We start from the raw sequence: 23,886 nt of genomic DNA on the forward strand, positions 1-23,886 counted from the left end.
TGAATACTGGGTCAAGGGGAGACATAATGGGTGGCAAAGGATTAAGGCTATCTTGGCTTAGTGGAAGGGCACACACTTGCTTGAATTAGAAATGTAGTTATTCTTTTGCTCAATCTTCTCTTCTTTAAAAAAGGTGTCTTCGTCAAATCCTGGTTTTAATCCCAAAGGTCGCCTACATGGGACCTTCCATGAAGTATGGCACTAGATTCCCCTCATCCACATGCCCATCTGTCCTGGCTTCATCCTCAAATCACTCCCATCACTGCAGTCAATGAGATCCTTATGAAAAGGCATCCTCCTATATCTTAAAACCTCCACCAGGTCCTTATTGTTCTTGGGATAAGGCTCCAAATCCCTGCAGTCTCACAGTGGCCTTAAGGTCTGCCCTCTATCTCTCCCTCCAGGCCCATCCCCGCTCTGTTCAACCCTCCACATTCCAGACACAATGACTTTTTTCAGTGCCTAGAACGTCACGTTCTCTCCCTCCCAGGGCCTCTGCACAGGGACATGTGCCCTTCCTTCAGGAATGTTCTCCCAATGATCCCAACACACACACTTAGCCTAGTTAGCTCCTACCCACCCCTCTTCTGTCAATATCTCCCTGGGGCAGCCTCCAGTGGACCCTCAGTCTAGGTCAGTCTTGCTACGTCCAATTCCACCACTGAACATTCTTCCTTCTTTTTAGAGCTCTTATCTCAGCCTGCAATTAAACATTCATTACTGGGATGATTGAACAAATTCTGTCTCTATACCTAGGATCTCTAAACTCACCAAGACCAGGATTCCTGCCTCTTTTTTGCTCACCACTAGATCTCCAAGGCCCATTCGGGCCTTGCCATACAGGAGGCACAAAATAAGGCTTTATTAAAAGTATGCCCTGAAGAACCACAAGGAGCAGCTTGGGTGCCTCAAAATAGAGAAAAAAAGCATTACCAGCAAAGGAGAAGGCCATGATCTCCTGGAGGTGGGGGGCTGCAGTGGGGGGACGGTACATGATCTTGCCCTGGTTAATGTCTTCCTGGGTGAAATACCGGATGGGAGAGTGAGGCTGGTCCCTGTGTTCGATGATGCCTAGCAGGAAGAGAGACGGCATGAGCAATCAACAGTAATTCTGACGGCTGACTGAATGATCAGAGCCATAAAGCTGCCTTTCCCACTGGTGGAAGTCTTTTATCCTTCAGGAACAATTGCTCTCAGGTTGTTCTTGGTACACTATTCTTCAGTTATTCAAGAAAAGGGCAAATCTGAAACCCAGATACTCTTGACTAGGTCTCATTGACCATAAACAATAGTAAGATGCAAACTACTGCCCCCTAATGTAGCTTAGACCTGGGAATTCTGAAGTCATAGACACTGTACCATAATTATGAGATTCTCTCAATTGAGTTTAAGTTCAAAGGTCAAGGTTGCTACAAAAATGGCACAGGCTGGTCTCCTGGTGAGGCTGTAAAGATTTTTTTCAATCTACCCTCTTTCCTTCAGAAACTCCTTAGTCTCTATGATGACCTTTGGCAATAGTAAGATGTATCTTGATTTTTCTAAGATCTCGATTTGCAATTCTCACTAAGTTATAAATGCTTTAGGGGCTGCAAATTTGCCTGTCATTTCTAAATTTTGCAGGTACAGAACTGATGCTATGATCATCTTTCATGTCCTAGTTACTCTTTAAAAGGAGGACACTAATTCAGCTTCTGAGGGACTGACAGACCTACAGCCATTCAGGCTGCTGGTCTGAAAGAACATCTCCACCCTAGCAACGGAGGGAGGACGACTCTAGCTATGGCTTAGCAGATTAAAAAAGAAGACGGATGACTTTTAGTCTTTTAATTTCTTTGGACTTTATCAAAAGGGAAGTGAAATTTAATTTCTCCTTAGGAGAAATTTATAATGTGAAAGCCTTATAGCTAAGGCAGTGGTTGGTCTTGGGAGAGCAGCCTCAGAGACAGCAGCAGAAGTGTCTTTGTAGAAGCTGATCTCCTCGCTGTGAGGCACACACACATCTCTTTGGGCACAGGCTTGGCTTGGTAGCTGAGCCCAAAGTTAAGGGATCTGAAGGCTGGGGACTGATGGCCAGGGCCCACCTCTCCTCTAATTGTAGTTCCACGTTTCCATGCTCCTGTACGAGGGCACGGAACCGTGTGCTGACACATGTTTGTCACGATGGGAATTCCAGAGTTGTGAAGCATTTGACATGACAGATACTAAATGGTCTTCTGGGTCAATATCTCCTTAATGAGAACATTTGCACATTCTCACAATTACGAAGTTTCCTTCCCCTTCATTTGGGTGACCGATAATACTAATGTAAACGTATTTGGTTTTTTGAAGCTCACAGGGTATTCATATGTAGGAGCACTATATAAACTTACAGAAGTCATAAACAGAATTTATTACCTGGGTTAAAAAAAGAGAGGAGGGAGGCTTCCCTGGTGGCGCAGCGGTTGGAGGGTCTGCCTGCCAATGCGGGGGACGCGGGTTCGGGCCCTGGTCTGGGAGGATCCCGCGTGCCGCGGAGCGGCTGGGTCCGTGGGCCACAATTGCTGAGCCTGCGCGTCTGGAGCCTGTGCTCCGCGGCGGTGGGGGCCGCGATGGTGGGAGGCCCGCGCGCCACGGTGGGGAGTGGCCCCCGCTTGTCGCGGCTGGAGGGGGCCCTCGCGCAGAGGCGGGGACCCAGCACAGACAAAAATAAAAAATAAAAAAAAAAAAAAAAGAGAGGAGGAGAGACTTACCCATGTGGGGGAGAAACTGAGTACATGTGGCTCAGCCCCCACTGGGGTCTCTGGCGGAGCTCCTTGTCCTTAGCGCATGCTCAGTCTGGTCCACTCGCCTATCAGAACCTCACCAGGGCAGGCCCTGTGTCTACAAGCAGCGCGTGGGTCTGTCCAGTTCTGCCTGTGCGTGGGAGGGGAACTCATCCAGTGATGAAGTTATGTGCACACTATGTTCTCCAGGCCAGCTCTGTCAGTACCAAAGCTGACACATTCATCTCCATCTGTCCGGCCACAGGGTCTCCCTCTCAATTGGTTCTCAACTCAGAGGACAGGAACAGAGGTGATGAATAATTGTTACTCCTTAAATCTCAACAAGTAGAAGCAGACAGAATTCCAGAGCTTTTAAGGCTGGTCAACAAGTAGAAGACAATAGCACCACTCAAAAGATCATTTACTGCACGCCTTACCTTGACTTGGATGCAAAGGTAGAGTGATATTATATATTATCTTTCCACTTGGTCTCTCAGAGTTTCCAAAGGAGAGAGAGTGAGGCTGAATCACAGTCAGGCCGTCCTCCCGAGCCTACACAAAGTTTAAGAGAGAAGAAGAAAAAATAGTGTGACGAAAACAAAAGCCAGAGGCGAAAACAAAAGCCAGAGGCAAAAACAAACCTCATTAAAAAAAAAAAAAAAAAAATCAACTTACTCTGTTAGTCACATAAAGCAAAATTTTCTCTGAGAGTTCAACAGAAGGATCTGGTCTCCTTGCAGATTCGTCCCGGCTGACCCTTCTCTCCCCTGCCCTTGGCCCCCTGGGTTTATGTTGGTGCATGCTGTGGGTGTCCCAATATGATCACTTCTCCCTAGTTGGAACTCACAGTGGTACATGTGTGGAAGTGAGCCATCACAGCTGGCTATTCTTCTATTCACAGCTGGATCCCCACAGCTCTGCTCCTCTAATTTAACGGGCTAAGATTATATCTGGTGAGAATTTCTCCCAACCCCCCAGCTTACTAGTGGGAACTGTGATGCATTCTTTTCTTTTTTTAACTTTGATGGTTTCAAATGGCTAAAGATGAACTCACCTCAAAGGCCAAAGAGGCTCACCATTTGAATTCAGAGATTTAAGAATTATGTGTTTATTACAGCTTATAACAATAGTCAATATTTCTCTTCATCTCCATCGTACTATTCAAAAGAACTAGATCCTGCTTTTTGCTTCTAGCTTTCAGGACCCAATGAACTAGTCAAGTGAAATTAATCTGAAGGCCAATGTGTGTGCAGCTTTCACAATCCATTCACCTGTGTGTCTTCACAACCCATTAACAGTTGACAACGTTAAAAAAAAAGGAGAGATTCAGAATTCCGTGACCAGACCTAACACAGATTTGGGGACAGCAGCAAAAACACAGAGTGGGGAGGAGAAAATGGAAAAGGAGTGTGAGCACGGGCCCCTTGCCTGGGTCACACATGCCGATAATAAAACAGAACAAAAATATCCGCTCATTGCAGACTCTTCCGAACTGACCCTTGAAGAGTTAGAGTTTGACATGCTCTCCTGCTGTTTCAAGCTCTGTTACTTTCAGAAGGAATTTCCCACTTAGGAAAGGATTGAGTAGGGCTCAGTAATTCTCATGAAGGAGGGCGTGGTGTTCTTCCTTTTACCAATGAAAAGATTGAACATTGCAGTTGCTTCGTAATTGTCCCCAAGGCATACTCCTCCTGGGAGAGGCAGCATTTGCAGGTTAGGACAACCCCCTATTTCAGGTCATTGCTCAGGTCTGGAATGTAATGAGCAAGGAAAATCAGAATTGCAAATAGCAGCTGGTCTCTCACCCTAAAATAAAACAGGTTAGGACAACAAAAGAAAAATATATGCCCTATGTAAGGTGTTTACAGCCCATGCATGCGTGCATACATCTATAATGTGTACACGTGTGGGCACAGATACACGGACAAAAAGTGCAGGGTGAGTACATTGTTCAGTACCATTTGCCACGTTTTAATCTCAAAACCATCAAGATACCTGAAAATTCTCAAAGTATTCTGGGATATTTTCGAAAATTTAGATGTCCCTAAAACAATAAAGTGGTAAGAAAAAAGAATTATCATGGACCTAGGACGACAGAAAAGGGAAATGTGTTCTAGCCAAGAAAACATATGTTTTATTACAGATTTGTTGATACTATTTCTTTACTAATAGAAATTGACACTAAGCAGAAAAGGCGAGGACTTGATTCTCTGAAGAAAGCAATACTGAGTTTGAGCTATATCAAAGTATAATCAGTTTTAATATTGGCTATTTGAAATGTTCAATATTTATCACTTAAACAGTAAGAAATGAGAGACTAAAGTTAATGGAAATCATTATAGAAAACATTTTTTTATTAAACTATCTGTCAACAAAGGAAGATTATAGAATAATGGTTTCCATAATACCCATATTACCTCTGAATACATCCAGAATCCAACCACTTCTCCCCATGACATTGCTACCATCCTGCTGGGAGCCACATTCTCTCACCTGGATTACCACGATGGCCTCCCAGCTGCTCTCTTGCCCTCCCCCAACAGTCTATCAGCACAGCAGCCAGCATGATGCCTTTAAAAAGGACGTTAGACCTCTACTCAACATCCTGCAACAGCTCTCCATGTTACTCAGAATCAAAAGTCCCTACAATGGCCCGTGAGGCGGACATGGTCCGGAATCTGCTCCACCCCCATCCACCCACTTAGCACATTTGTGATTTCGTGCAGATTCCTCTGGCTTCCACTTACTTTGATCCAGCCATACTGCCTTCCTTGCTGTTCCTTGAATATCTAGGCATGCTCCTACCTTGATACCTCTAAATGAATGGTTCCCTGGGCCTGGAATGCTCTTTCCTCAGGTATCTGTACAGCTATCTCTCTTACCTTCTGCAAGTCTTTCTTTAAATGTCATTGTCTTAAGATAACCTACCCTGACCACCTTATTTAAAATTACAACCTAGGTCTCCCCTGCTACATTTCCAGTCTTCTTGGCCCTGATCTACTTTTTGTTTTATCATAATACTTCTCACTAACATGCTATATGTGAGTTGCTTATTTATTTTGTTTATAACTTATTGTCTATTCCCCTCCCCCAAGAGAATGTAAACTCCATGAGAACATGAATTTTTGTTTGTTCATGGACCCCAAGCACCAAGCACACGGCACATGGAAGTGCTCGATAAAAATTTGTTGAATGAATGAAAAAATATTATTATGAAAAAAATTAAGCTAGTAATAAAAATACTTGAAAAAACAACTTCATAGATAATTTTTTAAGAATATTTTTTCATTGTATTTCAGTGTCATCTAAAGAATTAGAGAGGCAAAGATTTGAACACTTAAGATATAGCAAAGTGTGCATGACTAACATCTTTAAACTTCCAGGTCAGAATTTATAAATGACATTATCATTTCACCCTCCATTAAAAAAAAAAAGGATTTCCCATGTTGACTGTCATTCTACCAAAGCAGCAAAGCCCATGGCGGGCCTGAGAAATCACACACCCATGAATGATGAGATGAGATAAGTAAAATGAAGGTCCTACCGTCTTCTCACATGGTTCAGTTAGGACAACAAAATTAATTCATATATTCATGTATTCAACACATTTAATTAATTCATATATTCATGTACTAAATTTTTAGTAAGAACCTACTATGTGCAAGGTACCAGGCAAAAAGCTGTAGAAGATACAAGATGAATCAGATATAGACCTTTTCCTCAAGGAATTTCACTTTTCAGTGGGGGAAACTCATAAATAGCTCTAAGGTAGAAAATGCTAAGTAGTGTGAAAGACTCAGATAAAGCACAACAGTAATTCCAAGGATAACAAGACATTTCCAGAGACTGCAGATAATAATTCTACTAATATCTGAAATGTCTCAAGAGAAAACATAGACACAGACACCCATAGCCATAAAACAAACACAGCAGGCCCAGGCTTGAGTCCATATCACAAAAAGATCAGCTGTTCTAACTGGATCCCTGCTAGCCTCAATAAGAATGGTTTTAAGAGAACTCTTGCTACAGCAATCACTCTGGAAGCAAATGAAACCAGGAAAGAAAGGCCTTTTCCTCAAGTGGTGACCTTGGGCAACCCAATCCTGAGTACCGCAATCACTTAAAAAAGGAAATAATCAAACTTCTTTCACATTAAGAGATAATAGAATTTATTTCCCCTTTAAGAGAGGACTTGGAAATATGATATTCAAAGTGTGTGTGTGTGTACCCATATAATTAATTTGTTTGAATTCGAAGGTCATACAAGAAGATATTATTAGCCATGTGAAAGTAGGCCTGAAAATATTCACTTAGTCAACAAATATTTACTAAGCAACTATTTTATATAAGGCATTGTGCTAGACGCTGAGGAAGATACCAAGATTAATAAATGAAAGATTTTGCCCTTAAGGATCTTCTAAGTCAAATAGTGGATGATTACTTGGAGAACCGGGAGTTGATGTGAATCTGTTAACTTACTTGAAGAATCTGACACTATCTATGCTGTGATATGTATGTTTTCAGATCCCCTTGCCCAAATTTGATATATATTCTAAATGTACACATCTCACACATGTTTATATATATATATGTGTATACATATCTTATATATATGCATGCATATAATTCTGATGAACACTACAAACCATAAGATCCCGTTTAAAGGATCTTAGATTTGATGAATAACAGAATTACAGAAATGCCACAGAACAAATTTTCATTTAGGCAGGTATTTGATTATATCGCTTCTCATTCTGTGCAATCTTCCTGGGGAATCTCAGTGATTTCTGAGGATTTAACCACTACCTGCCATTAATGATTCTCAAAGGTTTATCACTCACCTTGAATAGCTACTGATCTTCTACCTGCCCTTAATAGGCACGCCCTTTACAAGCACAGCCCAGACTGAATGCATCATGCCATCCACCCCTCCCCCTCCCCCTCAAGTCCTCATACATTCCCCATCTCAATGAATGGCATCTCTGTATGCTCAGAAACTGGGGTGCTTCGCCCTCTTCCATAGCTAACTGAGCACTGTCTCTAAATATCTCTAATCTCCTCCTAACTTTTTTTTTTTACCACCTTAACCACTTTTAAGTGTACAGTACAGTAGCGTTAACTAGATGCACATTGTTGTACAACAGATTTCCAGATTTTTTTCCTCTTGCAAAACTGAAACGCTATTGAATAACAATTCCTCTTTTCTCTCTCCATACCCCACCCATTCCCCACAGGGGCAACCACCGTTCTACTTTCTGTTTGTAAGAGTTTGACTAGCTCATATAAGTGGAATCCTGCATTATCTGTCCTTTTGTGACTGACTTATTTCATTTAGGACAATATCCTTAAGGTTCACTCATACTGTAGCATATGACAGGATTTCCTTTTTTTAAAGGTTGGATAATATTCAGTGGTTGTATATACCACATTTTCTTTATCCACTTATCTGTCGAAGGACATTTAGGTTGCTTCCATCTCTTGGCTATTGTGAATAATGCTTCAATGAACATGAGTGTACAAGTATCTCTTCAAGATCTCACCAACTCTTAATCCTTACTGCCACTGCATGACCTTCATGCCACCAACCTTTCTTGTTCTAGGTGACTTCAGTAGCCTATTTCTTGGCCTCCTTGCTCCCTGTCTGGCCCCATCTGGGGTGTTCTCTACCCTGCAGCCAAAATGACCTTCTCAAATTGAGAATCTGAGCATGCCACCTCTCTGCTGTATCCTACTTGCCCTAACAGCCTTTCTGGACAAAATGGAATCTCCTTCATCTCATCTTAAGGTCCTCCGTGATCTCTCATTTCTTCTTTCTTCTTCACCTAAAGATTTATGCTCCAGCCAGCTGAACTCTCTGTCATTCCTCAAACATGTTATGTTCTCCTGTGTCTCCATCTTCTTTTCAAATGCTGCTCCTCTGCCTGGAATGAATTTCCCCCTATTTCTAGTCTAGATAAGAGGGTTTGCACGTGTAGTGAGCAGAGCAGTAGCAACCGTATCACCTGGGAACCTGTTAGAAACTCAAATTCTCAGCCCTATACCAGACCTATTGAATTGGAAAACTCTGGGGTGGGCTCCAGGAATCTGTGAATTAACAAGCCCTTTGGCGATCCTAATGCAGGCTGAAGTTTGAGACCCTGATTTAGAGATAATATTCACTTCAACCAGCTTGGTTCACCTTCTAGAGGACGCCTTCCCTGACCTCGCCTATGCCTTGCTGGACTAGGTGCCCTGCTATCTGCTTCCATGCCATGTCTCTGTCATGACATTTATTACTGTATTGTCACTGTTTATTTTCTTGTCTCCCTTTTTAGACTCTAAGTCTAAAATAGACTAGTAGAGACTGTATTATATGATCACTGAATCTCCAATGTCTTCCACAGAACTTGGCATAAATTAGGGGCCCGAAAGTGTGCAAGACTGAATAACTGAATGATTGGAGAGGTAGACTCCTACCCTTAAATATCTATATGAATATACTATGTATGAACTTAGCATATGTATTCACAATGTGTTTACCAAATATGTACAAAACTTAAGTGCTTACATGAGTCCAAATCACTGAATTGAGAATGTGCTTTTGTCACAGATTACAGTATGTCTGTCTTACAGTAATGGCCCTAATTAATGTCAAAAGAAATATAAACTGTGTATATTTTAAGGAATGAGAGTAATCTGATCACATTTTACAGTAGACTAACCTTTATGATACCCTAAATTACACAGGACAGACCTAATTCACAAACATGCAACCTGAGACCCTCAAGGTCAAGTATGTTGAAAAGTTTCTAGAGGTTCTCAGCAAAAGAGCGGGAGTGATGCCATCTTCATGGCTCCTGGCCCATTTCTTTTTTCCTCTAAAGTCAAAATAACACCACATTAGCATTCGGCAAGAAATGTGTATGCACATTTTTCTTTACACTTCAGAGAAAATTCTGATCCAAGCTCCTCCAGTCAGAATGATGAATTATAGACTTTATAGTGTCCCTGAATTATGATTTCTTTAAATTACAGTTTACGGTGGAAATGCCGATAGCTTGTATCCATTAAAAACTTTGTTTCCCCTTTTATGTCTCTGTCAAGCCCCAGACCCATAATTTCTAAAACTCTACCTGCTGTCTTTGTTGGGGCTCAGGAGTGCTACACCACTTTGGAGTGTAATTACGCGGGCGCTAACTAAAATGTGGATCCATGATGATTAATTTACAAGAACTTAACGTGCTTGTGGCTCTGTCTAGAAGAGGGGTTCTGGCATTACATGCCCCATAGATTTGGATTACAGTGGAACTGCTAATTGTCTGAACTAAACGCCATGTACTAATTTAGCTCTCATCTTGCTCCAAACCTTTCCACGTGTCCACACTCCTTCCCACGCAGCATACAAGCTCCTCTGTGGTCTAGCTCGCAGGACCCCACAGGCTCACCACTCCCTTTCAGCCTCTCTCATCTTCCAGTCTCATTGTACTGTTCGCAATTTTCCCACCAATCATATTGTCTCTCCCCTCTGGGTCTTTGCATGTGTTGTTTTTACGCCTGGTGATGCCCTTTGCCATCACCCCACTACTCTTTCCAAGCTGCCTCTCAAACCTTCACTTGCATATTTGCTACTTATCCTTCTGGAGTCAGCACAGACATCGTTTTCCCCAGGAAACTTTTATAATAGAAAGGAAACTACTAACAGGACTTCTAAAAGAATAACAGTTTCTCCAGCTAGATGGAACTCTAACTGGCTGAATAATTATACCCAAATAGTCATCATTAAATGGATATAAGCCTGAAATCCCTTCCAGGTACTCAAGGAACGGTTCTGTGACTGTCTGGAATGCTGTAAAAGGGCTCAGCAGCAATGGATGGGAGGCTGGGGTGGATTCCCTCTAACCTTCCTTTCACTCTGGGAATTTTAAGTTTCTTCTTTCAAGTCAATGAGAAACGAGTTCACAAGGCTGGTATTTTTGACCCCAGAGCCTGTGTTCTGAGCCAAGCATTCTGTCAAATCTCATCAACCCGCTTCCTCCAAGCAGAAACCATGAGCCCTGGCACCCAACTCACGGTCATGTGGAGAGATGCTCCTGGAGAGCGTCTGGGTGCTTCCGGAGTCTGGGGTAAGATGGCGATGTTGAACATGCGGCTCTCCAGATGGGCGTGAGCGTCCGTGGCACTGGACACCTGCAAAGACACGGCACACTGCTGAGCCTCTGGTGGGCAGAGTATGCTTGCCTGTGTTTATTTTTTCCCTTTTGAACCATCTGTCTTTGAATTCTGTATGCTCCTGTATTACAATTTTCATTCTGCTCTTCATATTTTAAGATTCATTTTTTTACTGATTATAAAAAAGATACATAAGCATTTTAGGCAATTGTGAAGTTGCAGGAAGGTATAAATAAGGAATAAGAATCATCTAGAATTTCACTACCTAGAAATAGTTGTTACTAATATATCACTGCATTTCAGTTTAATCTTTTTTCTATGCATATGTGAAACTATATACAACTGTATGTTCTAAATGTTTACTTAACACAATACTATGATATTTTGCTATACCATTAAACATTCTTGAAAACATAATTTTGATAGCTACATAATGTCTCATTATGAGCATACACAACACATTATATCAATATACGTGATATTTATTTCACTTTAGTCTTTACCCAGCACAGATATCTACACCTAGATTATAAATGACAAATCCCAGCCTCATCACTGCAAGGCAAGATTAAGAACGTTTACAACTAGGGTAGTGGTCACAAAATCAACTTTTTCCTGCTTCAAAAATGCTGAAAAATGATGCTTTTCTCATGCAGCCTCTCCCTTTCCTCGGTGCTACCTCGCTGTTCCCTTAACCTCGCCTTCCTTCCATTGTTTGCTCCTTAGCCTTGTTAGAAGAATTGCTAAGGCCCGTGTGGCCATGTGGAGTTGCGTTAATTCCATGTGAGAGAGGGCAGGGTTCTGTAAATCCTAAGAAAAAGGCAGGAATAGCAGCCCTTTCTCTATATCTTCTAAAGTTACACCCTCCAGGAAAACTGTCTTCTCTGTACCTTGATCACATCAGGCGCCTGGAGCTCAAGCCTCAGAATATCAACTTGTTTCCAAGGAGGCATCTTATAGTGTCACCATAAATAATATTAACAACCACAGCTATCATTCACTGAACATTTATCATGGGCTCGGCACTGTGCTAGCTACTTTTCAAAAGTTTTCTTACCGAATATCCATCAAGTAGATATTATTATCTCCTTTTTTACAGATGAGGAAACTGAAGGTCAAAAAATTAAGGTGTCAAGGTCACATAGCCAACAAGAGTCAGTATTTAAAACCAGGTCAGCGGGTTTGTGACCTTCCTACTGACCACAGTGACTCAAGTTGGAAGCTTTAGGAAATCAGGAAAGGGGAAGATATGTTCTCCTATCTCTTGAAGAAAAGGAATGGAACTCTGCAGGAAGTGAGAGGTGAGCAGATTACCAAGCAACGGACTCAGTTCTAGCTTCCCTAGCAAAGACACGGGTGTAAAATATGTTGGTCTTTTTCAAATTGCATCCCCTGAGGCTATGTCAACGTGATCTGAATATGCCAAAACCAGGGCTCCTTCCCCTGCCAAAAATGTGCCTGCTTTCTTCTCACTATGCCATGCTCTAATTTTTTAATACCACTTGCATTACACAAATCCCAAGTCTTAGATGCAAAGTAACAGATGGGCTGCATTGATGGCTCATGACAGCACATCAACATTAAAACGAAATTAAATCCATACAACTCATTGTATTGCATTTTCTGCTTTAAAGAAAATAAAAAGGAGGGACAAGAGAGAAGAATCATTAGAACGGCATCTTTTTTAAATAGTCTAAAATCCTAAGGGACACTAAAATGATGAATGGGGAAAGTTGCTAACCATTTATTTTAGCACGTAGCTACAGTGTCTGTGTCGTTTCACATCAAAATATGAGATAAGCCTATCAAACCACGAGATTTTAAAAACAAACACACCAAAACCTTCACATCCAAGAGAAAATGATCCCAGAGAGTTGTTTCATACTTGCAATAAAGATGCTGTCAGTATTCAAAATGTACTTTTTGAAATGCTTCAGAGGGGGTTCACAAATCATGTAAGAAAACTGAGCTTGTTACTTCATAATTACTCCTTGTTTTAACCAAAAATAATTGCTACTCTTCTTTTTTACCAGACACGATTCTGAATGACTTTGGGCTATAGGGTTTTATTTTAAAATCCACTTCCAAAGGATGATATACTGTCACTACTGAGGATAATCTAAAGAATATCCCACAGATTTTGAAGGAGATTTCAGGTAGGAGTTCTAAACACATTTTGAGCAGAATGTGTGAAGACCCTCCAAAGGGAACCACTTTCTAAGTAATGATGTTTTAGAGTCTTAAACTCTAGTGAATTTGTTTACAAAAATCAGTAACTTTTGCTATTTTATAATAACCCACTTAGTAACCAACTTGCAAAAGCAATCAAATATCATTTTAGCAGGTGCTGAGAATCACTTTCCAGGGAAATGCTCCAAACTGATAATGTTCTTCATACTGATGAAGGCAAAGGCAGACCTGAGGATTCTAGTTTGTAGAGGTGACTTCTTTTGATTGAGGTCTTTGCTTCCATTCTGACTCATTATTTGAGGACTGTTGAGTCCCCAGGTGCCAAAATTGAAAAATTAACTTGGGCAAAGGGCACATACTGTTTGCTCACTCATTGGACATTCAGTGTGCTCAGTATAATCTCATTTTAACTGTTTCCAGGTTTATTTCAACTAGCTCTCTGGGAAAGCACACCTTTTACACAATATAAATTAGTCAGACAATGAAGATGTACACACCAGGCATCAGGAGCAGAATGGATGATAATTTTAACAAGGTGAGCTATCGTGGTAGTTTATTCCCTACTGGATTCCTAGACAAAGGAAATGGCTCAGACTTAGAAGGATTGTGATGTTGCTTTGGCTGATCACCACGAGGGCTTCTTTATATTTTCCCTGACACTTTCCCAAAATCTTTTCTGTATCTATGCTTAAATGCTCTTTCTCATTCAGACTTCCTCATTCCTTTGTGTTTCTGTTCCATTATTTATTTCCAAATTATCCTTGACAGAGGTTTGTCTAATTTTATGGGTCTTTCCAAAGATTCAGGTTTTGTACTCATTTACCAATTCTAGCATCTTATAATTAGTCAATTCCACTTTTACCTCTATAAATGCCTTCCTTTTGCTTTCCTTCGGCTTCTCTGTGGTTCTCCACCTTATTGAGTTGAATATTTAGTCCATTAATTTTCATGCTTTTCTGTTCAATAATAAGAGCTTAAGGCCATCGATTTTCTTCCTAGTATTACTTTGTCCACATCATTTAAGTTTTGATAAGTTGTTTCCTCCTGATCAAAATTTCTTAATAGTTTGCCATTTTGATTTCCTTTTAGAACTAGTAATTATTAAGGAATTCCAAATGGTTTGATTTTTTTTGCCCTTTTATTATTAATTTCTAATTGTACTTCATAGTAGTCAGAGAATGTGCCCAGAATAATTTCTTGTTCTTTAATTTATTGACAGAATAAATTAAACGAACCTTATAGCCTGGTTGCCTCAGTTGGCTCAGGCTACTCTAACAAAAAATACCATAGACTGGGTGGCTTATAAACAATAGAAATTTATTTCTCACAGCTCTGGAGGCTAGAAGCCTGAGATCAAGGTGCCAGTATGGCTGGGTTCTAGTGAGGGCCCTCTTCTGGGTTGTGGACTGCTGACTTTTCACTGTATCCCCGTGGCGGGCAGCAGAGAGGGGGAGCAAGTACGCTTATGACTCTTGTAAGTATGCTAATCCCATTCATGAGGGCACAACCCTCATGACCTCATCTAATTCTAATCAAAGGCCTCACCCCCATATACCATCACATGGAGGGGTAGGATTTCAACATCTGAACTTTGGTGGGGACACAAACATCCAGTCTACCGCACTGGTATTTGACCAATCTCCATAAATGGTAGTCACACACCCTTACACGGTAACAGGCAGTATTCTAAATGCTTTATATGTATTAACTCATTAAATCCTTACAGTAATGCTATTTTACAGATGAGGAAACTGAAGCACAAGGATTCTGCCCAAGTAATTTTCCCAAAGCTAGCACATGGCAGAAGTGAAACGTGAACCCAGTGGCTTTGGCTGCTCAGTCCATGACCTTATCGTAAGATGGTAAATGTTCCAAAAACATTTGAAAAAAGAAAATAAGATTTTTTTCTCCATGTGGTATTTTAACATTTTGAAAACACTTTTTTCCCAAACACTTTAGCCATTATCTATTATATACCTCTTTGTTGTAGAATGACTCTGCTTGTAGAGACACCCAGAAGGCTGAATTGACAGATTAAAAAAAAAAATTTCTCAATGCTACTAGTTACATTTTTTTCTTCTCCCAAATGTGACTTCCAGGCAATCACAGAAAATGACCTGAGTTGTTTATAAATAAGGGTGATGGTTTTCATCAGACCATCCAGACATCAGAAGATTCAGGAAGCAGAGGGTACCTGAAAGCGGAAGGAGTCACTCTGGGCTGGGACCCCTGAGTGCCTGTACCACACGATGCCTTCGTTGATGTCTTGCTGGGTGAACGTGCTGGTGGGAGTGGCTGTCCTCCCATCAGGAAGGTGCTGCCCTTCGTCTGCGGGGCCGTCTGCAGGCATATTAAACACAAGGACCACCTCCCCTAGGAAAGCCACACAGTTAGTGAGGACCCCTGAGAAAAGTAAAAGCAAATCAGAGCGCTTGTCTCCTTTTCTACCACTTTTTTTTAACAGAAAAGATATGATGTGCTTCTTTATTTTTATCCAAGGTGAAGGAAAAGATATTAACACAGAATTCAATAGATATCATAAAATCCACCTTTAGACATAAAATTCCCAGTCTTTCAATTAAAAGAGCTAAAAGCCATTCGAGGGCAATTCATGTATGAAGTTACTGACTTTTATCTATTAAAATTATATAAGGAGAACCAAATAGTCGTGAACACTGCAAATACTGGGCATTGAATGGATTCATTTCTACCCACAGCTGTCTATGAACAGGAAATGTTTTCCAACCAGGAAATTTTTTGGTGTAAACACAAGGGGAAATTAGAAAAAATTCAGAAAAAATCATCCTTGGAAGAGTTCTATACAATGAAAATAATAATAGCTAACACTTGAATGCATATGACAGGTGCTGCATGAAGCACTTTACATAGTGGTTCAAACCCAGTTCCACCACATCGAGTTGGGTGAGCTTACTTAGGTATTATAAGTCTCTGTTCCTCATTGGTAAAATGAGAATAATAGTACCTACTTCACAGGTGCTTAAAAAGAATGTTGGTTATCTTTATTATGTTATTTAATCCTTCTGAAGATGCTATTGTCATCTCCATTTTAAAGACAAAGTTCTATATGCTCAGAGAAGTTCAATAACTTGTTTGAGGTCACGCAAGTCCAAAGTGGAGGAGCTGGGATTTGAATCTGAAGCTCATTTTCCTGATCATGAAACTCTGTTACCCGTCATGGTTATTTTATGTTCACAGACCAACAAGTACCTTGATAAATAACTGATCATGTTTTCTCCTCCTTCATTTTCTAAACTTTATTAGAATTGAAGCAATGAAATCTAAATCTAAACACCACCACCAACACCACCAGTCTGTTTCTATTGCTTATTCTTCACCTGAAGCTACTATTTTCTTAAAGTGAGATTGAAAATACAAAGGTGTTATAGAAACAATCAAAATTTCCCAAGGAGAATATGCCTTCAAGTGAAGACCAAGGAGAAGAATGGATAAACTGCTAAAAACAGAAGCCACGTTCTCATGAAAATGCATCTAACAATAAATCTGAAAGAAGTCTCTCTACCGCTCAGATAGTAAGAGGGAGAGAAGAATGTGTGTGTGTATGTGTGTGTGTGTGAGAGAGAGAAAGAAAGAGAGAGAGAGAAACTGCATACATCTTTTAAATGTTCTGTAGGAGGATACCCAGATCTTAGTGCCCTAGACATATCAGGCAATTGATAGTGCACTTTGATTACCCCAGAGAAATTTGTTTCCTTATTCAAAGGAAATACTCATTCTAATATTTATATGCACTAAATTCAAGTTAAAAATGCACATAATATCCTGGATAGTGATGAAATACTGAAGTAATAGAAAAACATCAATATTCTTCTTAAAATAATCATGTGTAGAATCAACTCACTCTAGTTTCTTTCTTGTACTGTTTCTCATTTGTACCTAAGTCACCAATTCCATTACCCATCTCTCCCTGGTTCAACTTCTGTTCATAAGATCCTGCTAATAAACATGCTTTCCCAGGATGTGGACTGTTTATGAATGTGAGTAGTTGCAAAATAGTCTGAAAGGAGATTTCCACAGTGAAAATATGGAGAGTAGAAAAATAGAAAACATTCAAATGCCAATTTCCTGGCTGTTCTGCTTTATAATAGGAAGGCAAAGCAGAATTTTCCTAACAAGTCCTAATGAAATAAACCTATTTTTCAGATTAAAAAAAAAAACCATTGCGAGACTATGCAAATTAACAGGAATCATAGGATGCTGGTTAATCCCATTAATTTCAACTCAGTAAACAGTCAGTGAGCACCTGTTAAGGGCTAGCTACTGTGGTTAGCCCTTTGGGGTGGGGGACTCAAAGATCAGTAAGATGCAGTTCCTTCCCCCTTGAGATCAGCCCCATAAGCAACTGGGAGCCTCTGTGAGATTTTCAGTAGGTTAATGGCACGAACTGATTTAGAACACAGAATATACGTGAAAGTTCTGTTAAAGGGGCTGGACTTTATTTTATAAAAATGATAACAATAGTGGCTAACAATTATGTGGACAGTTTGGTCAACTCTAAGTCTGCTGTAAAATCCAGATGAGAGATGGGAACCTGAACTAAAGCAACAGAGGTAAGATTGGAAACACGTAAACAGATACAAGAATCTTTGAGGAAGTGGAAGCAACAGAACTTGACAAATGTGGCTGTAAAGGGTACGAAAGAGGGAAGAATCAGATGATCACCTATTAGGTTGGGTGATGTGTAGGGAAGCGATGCCACTAATGGGATGAGCTGGTAGAAGAAAAGATGAAGAGTTAGAGTTCAGCACTGGGTATGATGAATACGAGGTACATTTGTGCCAAGCCCATGAGTAGACAGGGAGAAATACCGATATTTTGTGGAGTTCACTCCATCGAGGTGAGAGCTTCTGCGTAATACCTCACCTCTGCTTTTATCATAGTATGACAAAATTAAGGAGATGACTCTTTAAATATGTGAAAATCCAGGTTTAAAAAACAGTCCAGGCTTAAAAAACAGAAAATAACATCTACTAGTGATTTCCTTTATACTGAACTCAATATTTTAACCAAGAAACTTTATGGGAAAATGTAATAGGTATTAAGAATTAGAATCTCGGGATTTCCCTGGTGGCACAGTGGTTAGGAATCCACCTGCTAATGCAGGGGACACGGGGTCGATCCCTGGTCCAGGAAGATCCCACATGCCGTGGAGCAACTAAGCCCGTGTGCCACGACTACTGAGCCTGCGTGCCACAACTACTGAGCCTGCGCTCTAGAGCCCGCATGCCACAATTACTGAGGCTGTGAGCCACAACTACTGAAGCCTGTGTGCCTAGAGCCCATGTTCCGCAACAAGAGAAGCCGCCACAATGAGGAGCCCCTGCACCGCAATGAAGAGTAGCACCCGCTCTCGGCAACTAGAGAAAGCCTGCACGCAGCAACGAAGACCCAACGCAGCCAAAAAAATGAAAAATAAATTAAAAAAAAAGATTTGCGTTAAGTGGACTTCTCATTCCCACCTCCTTTTTCACTCTTGAATGGCTCCTAAGGGTAATGCGATTTGATTATTACCAGTAGGGAGCTCTGAACACACAGAAATAAGATTATGTTCATAGGAAGAAGTTAATTAAGAGAGTTATAGTAGGAAAGTGTCACAGTCAGGCTTACATGGCATTTATCAAGCTGAAATGGCTTTAAAAAAAATCACTTAATTCCGCATTGTTCTATTTAATACTTAAACGGAATATTGGGATATTGGGCTATCTTTAGGAAATTTAATTTTTTGACTTTTAATGCTCAAGACAAAGGTAAAGAATTTAATACATCAAACCAGTCAAAGATTTTTAGAGCTGAAAAGGACTTAAACATTGTCTAGCTTAAAATCAGTGGGTGAAATATGGCAAAGTTGAATAAGGTCTGTGAACTAATTAATATCATTGTATCAATGCTAATTTCCTGGTTTTGATTATTGCCCTATGATTATGTAAGATGTTAACACTGGGGGAAGCCGGATAAAGGATATTCAAGAGCTCTTTGTACTATTTTTGCAACTTTTCAGTAAGTCTAAAATTATTTTAAAATAAAAAGTTAAAAAACTATCTAGTTTCATCTTTCAAAGAAACTTATGGCTCAAGGGGGTCCACCTGCCTTCCTCAAGGTTATGCAACTATAATAAATGACAGCCAGCTAGACTGAGTGTGTTATAATTCTATCAATTCTTGATTAGATTATGCTTTTCAATGCCTTTGTGGACTCTATACTTATTTTTAAATAGTACAAAAGTTAATTTTTTCCTCACCACAGAAAGTATACAATTTTAAAAATCTGATAAACCTGAGGAAAAACAGATTGTTATTTCTCTGCTATTTATCATGCCAAGCAATTTTAATGAATATATTTTTCATTTTCAGGTGATTATTTCTTTTAAAAAATCTACCTGCCTGTTGTTTTTATTTTTATAGCATTTTGTCATCTCCTTACAGTTTTGATCCCTTCTTTTGTGTCTTTAAATCTTTTTAAATATGCTTATTTCATAGTTTTTGTAAGCTTGTTCCTTCATTTGAAACCTTGGGGTTTTAATCTTCTTGTTTGTGTTAGTTATGGTACTATAGATTGTTTCTTCATATTGTCTGTAATTCTGAATTCTGAGTTAATCTTCAGTGGTTTTACCTGTGAGAATCTTGTGTGGCCTGGAGTTGAGGGTGGACATTCCACAGCAGTTTCTACTAGTTTCTGCAAGGGACCCAGGAAGTATCATTGGCCTGAGGTCAATTTTCATATTAATGCCTCAGCTTTGGGTTTCTCAGACTATGCACACAGTATAACTTAACCTTGGATCTTCAGGAGAAACAGGCCTGAATTTCTGAATTCTCAGCAGACTCTTTTTGCTCCCTCTGAGCCCTGGGAAACACAGGTAAATTTCTTTGCCATCTCTCTGTGCTAGTGAGCTTCTTGTCTTAATTCCAACTTTCTGTCTCTGCACAGGCATTAAATCCCAAGCCCCCAGGTTACTGAGACACACACAACCCCTCAGGCAAGCTATGCCATCAGCTCCTGCCCAGATAGGCTTTCAGTTCCTTCTCTGTGTCGGGCACTTGGAGATTTCTCTGTATTCTTGGGAGGTCAACTATGAGTGCCTTATAGCTCTGAATCTCTTTTATCCATCATTTCTAGGTGATGATGATGGGTTATCATACTCTACTATCTTGCTAGAAGTGGAAGTAACAATGGAGATCTTGAGAAATGTTTTTATGTAAAGTCTTTTCTTAAAAAGAAAGTCTCAAGAAGAAGTGCGGCGATGTTCTGGGCGGGACACAAGGTGGAGTTTGAAAGCCTGAGCTTTGACATTGTATTGACATATTATTAGCCAGATGACTTTTAACAAGTTACTTTCTCTGTAAAATGAAGTTGTTTTAAAACTTAAACTTTAGGTTTAAATATACTATGTTTACATTACTTAGCATACCAATAATATGTATATAGCAATGATAGCTATTGTGATTATTCTGTCTTTAAAGGGGATGCATGGGGTATTAGGAAGCTGAGTTCATTGGAAACACACCCTGGCTGAGTGGCTTTGTACAAAAGCAAGTCCAAGACTGCTGAATGCAATGATGAAATCATGACAAGGGAAAAAAGAGTTACCAAATTGGGGGTGGTCCTGTGTAATTTTGTAGATGATTTCTGAGGCTCTGGCACCTGGAGCTTCAGCCTGTAAGATTCTGTTGGTAATCTGCAGCATCCCGCCTTCTGGAACCCACACCACTGAATTAGCCACAAGTCGAAGACCTCTATCATTCTAGAATAAAGAGAGAGTACAGAATTAGGTCCAAGCAAAAAAAAGAAAATACCGGTCCTTAAAAACATAAGTTATTAGGTCCTATTGCTGCTAAAGGTTGCCTAATAAGAGAGATTCATAGCTTTAGAGTCATACTGTGAACAGTATATGTGTAATTATGTGTAGATATATGCATGTGTATGTATATATGTACATACATATATCCTACTTTTTCTCCTAATTTATCATAAGCACATAACTTGTATCATTCAGGAAGACTAAGTCTCTCCATTTCTTTCTTTCATTTGTCCATCTACCTGTCTTTCCATCCTCCCCATCCACCTATCAAGAACTATTCATTAAGCACCTATTATATGCCAGATCTTTTGCTAGAGGCCTGAGGTATATAAGGTTGGCTGAAATAAGACCTCAGTTTCAGAACCTACAGTCTAGTTGGGCAGACAGACATATAAAATAGTTAGGCTGCATCACAAGTGATGATCTATAAGAAGCTTGAGCAGGGTACTGTGGGAGAATAAAGGAAAAAGGAGATTTCCTCTTTGGGGAAGGAATGCTCAGGAAAGCTTTCCTATGGAAATACCATTTAATTCTTGAATGACAAAGAATGGGCTTTCTGAATGCTCAACATCATTAATCATTAGAGAAATGCAAACCACAACTACAATGAGGTATCACCTCACACCAGTCAGAATGGCCATCATCAAAAAATCTACAGACAATAAACGCTGGAGAGGGTGTGGAGAAAAGGGAACCCTCTTGCACTGCTGGTGAGAATGTAAACTGATACAGCCACTATGGAGAACAGTATGGAGGTTCCTTAAAAAACTAAAAATAAAACTACCATACAACACAGCAATCCCACTACTGGGCATATACCCTGAGAAAACCATAATTCAAAAAGAGTCATGTACCACAATGTTCATTGCAGCTCTATTTACAATAGCCAGGACATGGAAGCAACCTAAGTGTCCATCAACAGATGAATGGATAAAGAAGATGTGGCACATATATACAATGGAATATTACTCAGCCATAAAAAGAAACAAAATTGAGTTATTTGTAGTGAGGTGGATGGACCTAGAGTCTGTCATACAGAGTGAAGTAAGTCAGAAAGAGAAAAACAAATACCGTATGCTAACACATATATATGGAATCTAAAAAAAAAATGGTTCTGATGAACCTAGAAGCAGGACAGGAATAAAGACACAGACGTAGAGAATGGACTTGAGGACACGGGGTGGGGGAAGTGTAAGCTGGGACGAAGTGAGAGAGTGGCATGGACATATATACACTACAAAATGTAAAATAGATAGCTAGTGGGAAGCAGCCGCATAGCACAGGGAGATCAGCTTGGTGCTTTGTGACCACCTAGAGGGGTGGGATAAGGAGGGTGGGAGGGAGGGAGACACAAGAGGGAAGAGATATGTATATGTATAACTGATTCACTTTGTTATAAAGCAGAAACTGACACACCATTGTAAAACAATTATACTCCAGTAAAGATGTTAAAAAAAAAAAAAAATGGGCTTTCTAAGTGGATAAGTGAAACAGACTCCAGGAAGAGGGCCCAGCCCAAGCAAAGACATGAGACAATGCACTCTGTGCTTAATAAAATATCCAAGTGTCTGGGCAAGCAGAGTCTAGGGAGCTAGGGGAGGGGGTGAATCAAAAGTGACCCCTAAGGTTGGCTAGTAGAAGGTAGAAGCTGTGCTCTAAGTCTCCATTTAGCTTGTAGGCACTGTAAAGTCAACATGAATCTTCAGGGACGGAAATGGGATGAGCAGGTTTGGGTTTTGGAGAACCTCCAGCAGTGGGAGATGGGAGGCACTAGAGCTGGCGTGAATCTGGAGCTGCAGAAGCCATTTAACAAGTTCTCATAATGGCCCAGGTGAGAGAAGATGAAAAGGTGATTGCAGTGGGAATGAACAGTTAGAAACAGATTCCAGAAACACTACAGAGGCCAAACTGACAGGCCTCGATGACTGATTGAAAGTGAAGCCCTTAGAAACAACAGTTGGGAAGAGCTGACTGGAAGAAATCACCCACTTAGCGCTCCTGAGAAGGCAACCATTCTAATTGCTAAAGCTAATGTCATTAAAAAGTGCTGATTTGCAAGCTGCACACCTCTTCCAAAGCCTCCTAATTGACATTTTCCACAGAATGGGATCAGTGGGGCTGCCTGTGCTCAGTTTTCATACTTTCAAAATCACTAAATCTGATGTTTTCAAATAGGGCATTTCAGAAGGGATGTTATTCTAAATTATTGCTGTTACTTTCAAATATGCCAGTAAACAGAACAGAGCAAACAGCATTCCCAGGAGGGGAATATTCAGAACAGAAGAAAACAAATATTCATTTGCTGTCACTTGAGAGCATCTGCGCCTCTCAGGAGGTGATCACAGCTATTTTCACCACAATCACCAAGAAAGTGTCAGTGCCCAGGAGAACAGCAGCCAATGCACCGCCTATGTGATTGGTGCTCAGGGGCAAAAGGCCACAGAATTTTTTTCTTTCACAATTGATTTACCATATTATTTATGAAAACATCAAAGTGTGCCAAGAACTTTGCATGTTACCTACCAGAATTCTGGGGGAAAGGGCCCTATTCACTCCAGCAGTTTTATATAACATAATACATTTGGACCCAGGAATATTAACTGCTAGAAATTTTTCTAATAGCAGCAGTCCATCACGTTTGATTATGTGAGGGAGATCAGTCACACACAGCAACCCCATTCTTGGACCGATGAGGCAGTGTGCTTTTTCAAATTCCAAGCAAGTAAATAAGCAGCGTGCCCTGAATGCATGTCCCAGATGTCTCTCCTACTACATTTCTATATTGACTATACTTTATCAGTACAATTCTCTGTAACTCCTGTGTAAGTGTCAATTTTTAGGAGACAGTTCTCCTTCCAAGTCAGTGTTCAGAGACCAGCAACATATGGAAGCGTCTTAGAACTTTAGACTCTCAGGCCCATCCCAGACCTTCTGAATCAGACCTTCTGCATTAGAATCTGCATTTTAATTTTT

General features: G+C 40.3%; 1 protein-coding gene across 1 annotated transcript in view; it reads right to left on the bottom strand.

Annotated features, from left to right (window-relative positions):
* The window catches only part of FRAS1 (Fraser extracellular matrix complex subunit 1), a 446,248-nt gene that overhangs the window by 115,846 nt on the left and 306,516 nt on the right, over positions 1 to 23,886 (bottom strand). The window contains exons 30-34 of the mRNA XM_082389317.1: positions 20,703 to 20,856; positions 15,274 to 15,452; positions 10,791 to 10,907; positions 3,179 to 3,293; positions 934 to 1,071 (exon numbers count right to left, since the gene is read on the bottom strand). Coding sequence (XP_082245443.1) covers positions 934 to 1,071; positions 3,179 to 3,293; positions 10,791 to 10,907; positions 15,274 to 15,452; positions 20,703 to 20,856 — 703 coding nt within the window. The remainder of the gene's footprint in view (positions 1 to 933; positions 1,072 to 3,178; positions 3,294 to 10,790; positions 10,908 to 15,273; positions 15,453 to 20,702; positions 20,857 to 23,886) is intronic.

This window comes from Balaenoptera borealis, assembly GCF_965194805.1.
Source record: "Balaenoptera borealis genome assembly, chromosome: 4".
NCBI lineage: Eukaryota > Metazoa > Chordata > Mammalia > Artiodactyla > Balaenopteridae > Balaenoptera > Balaenoptera borealis.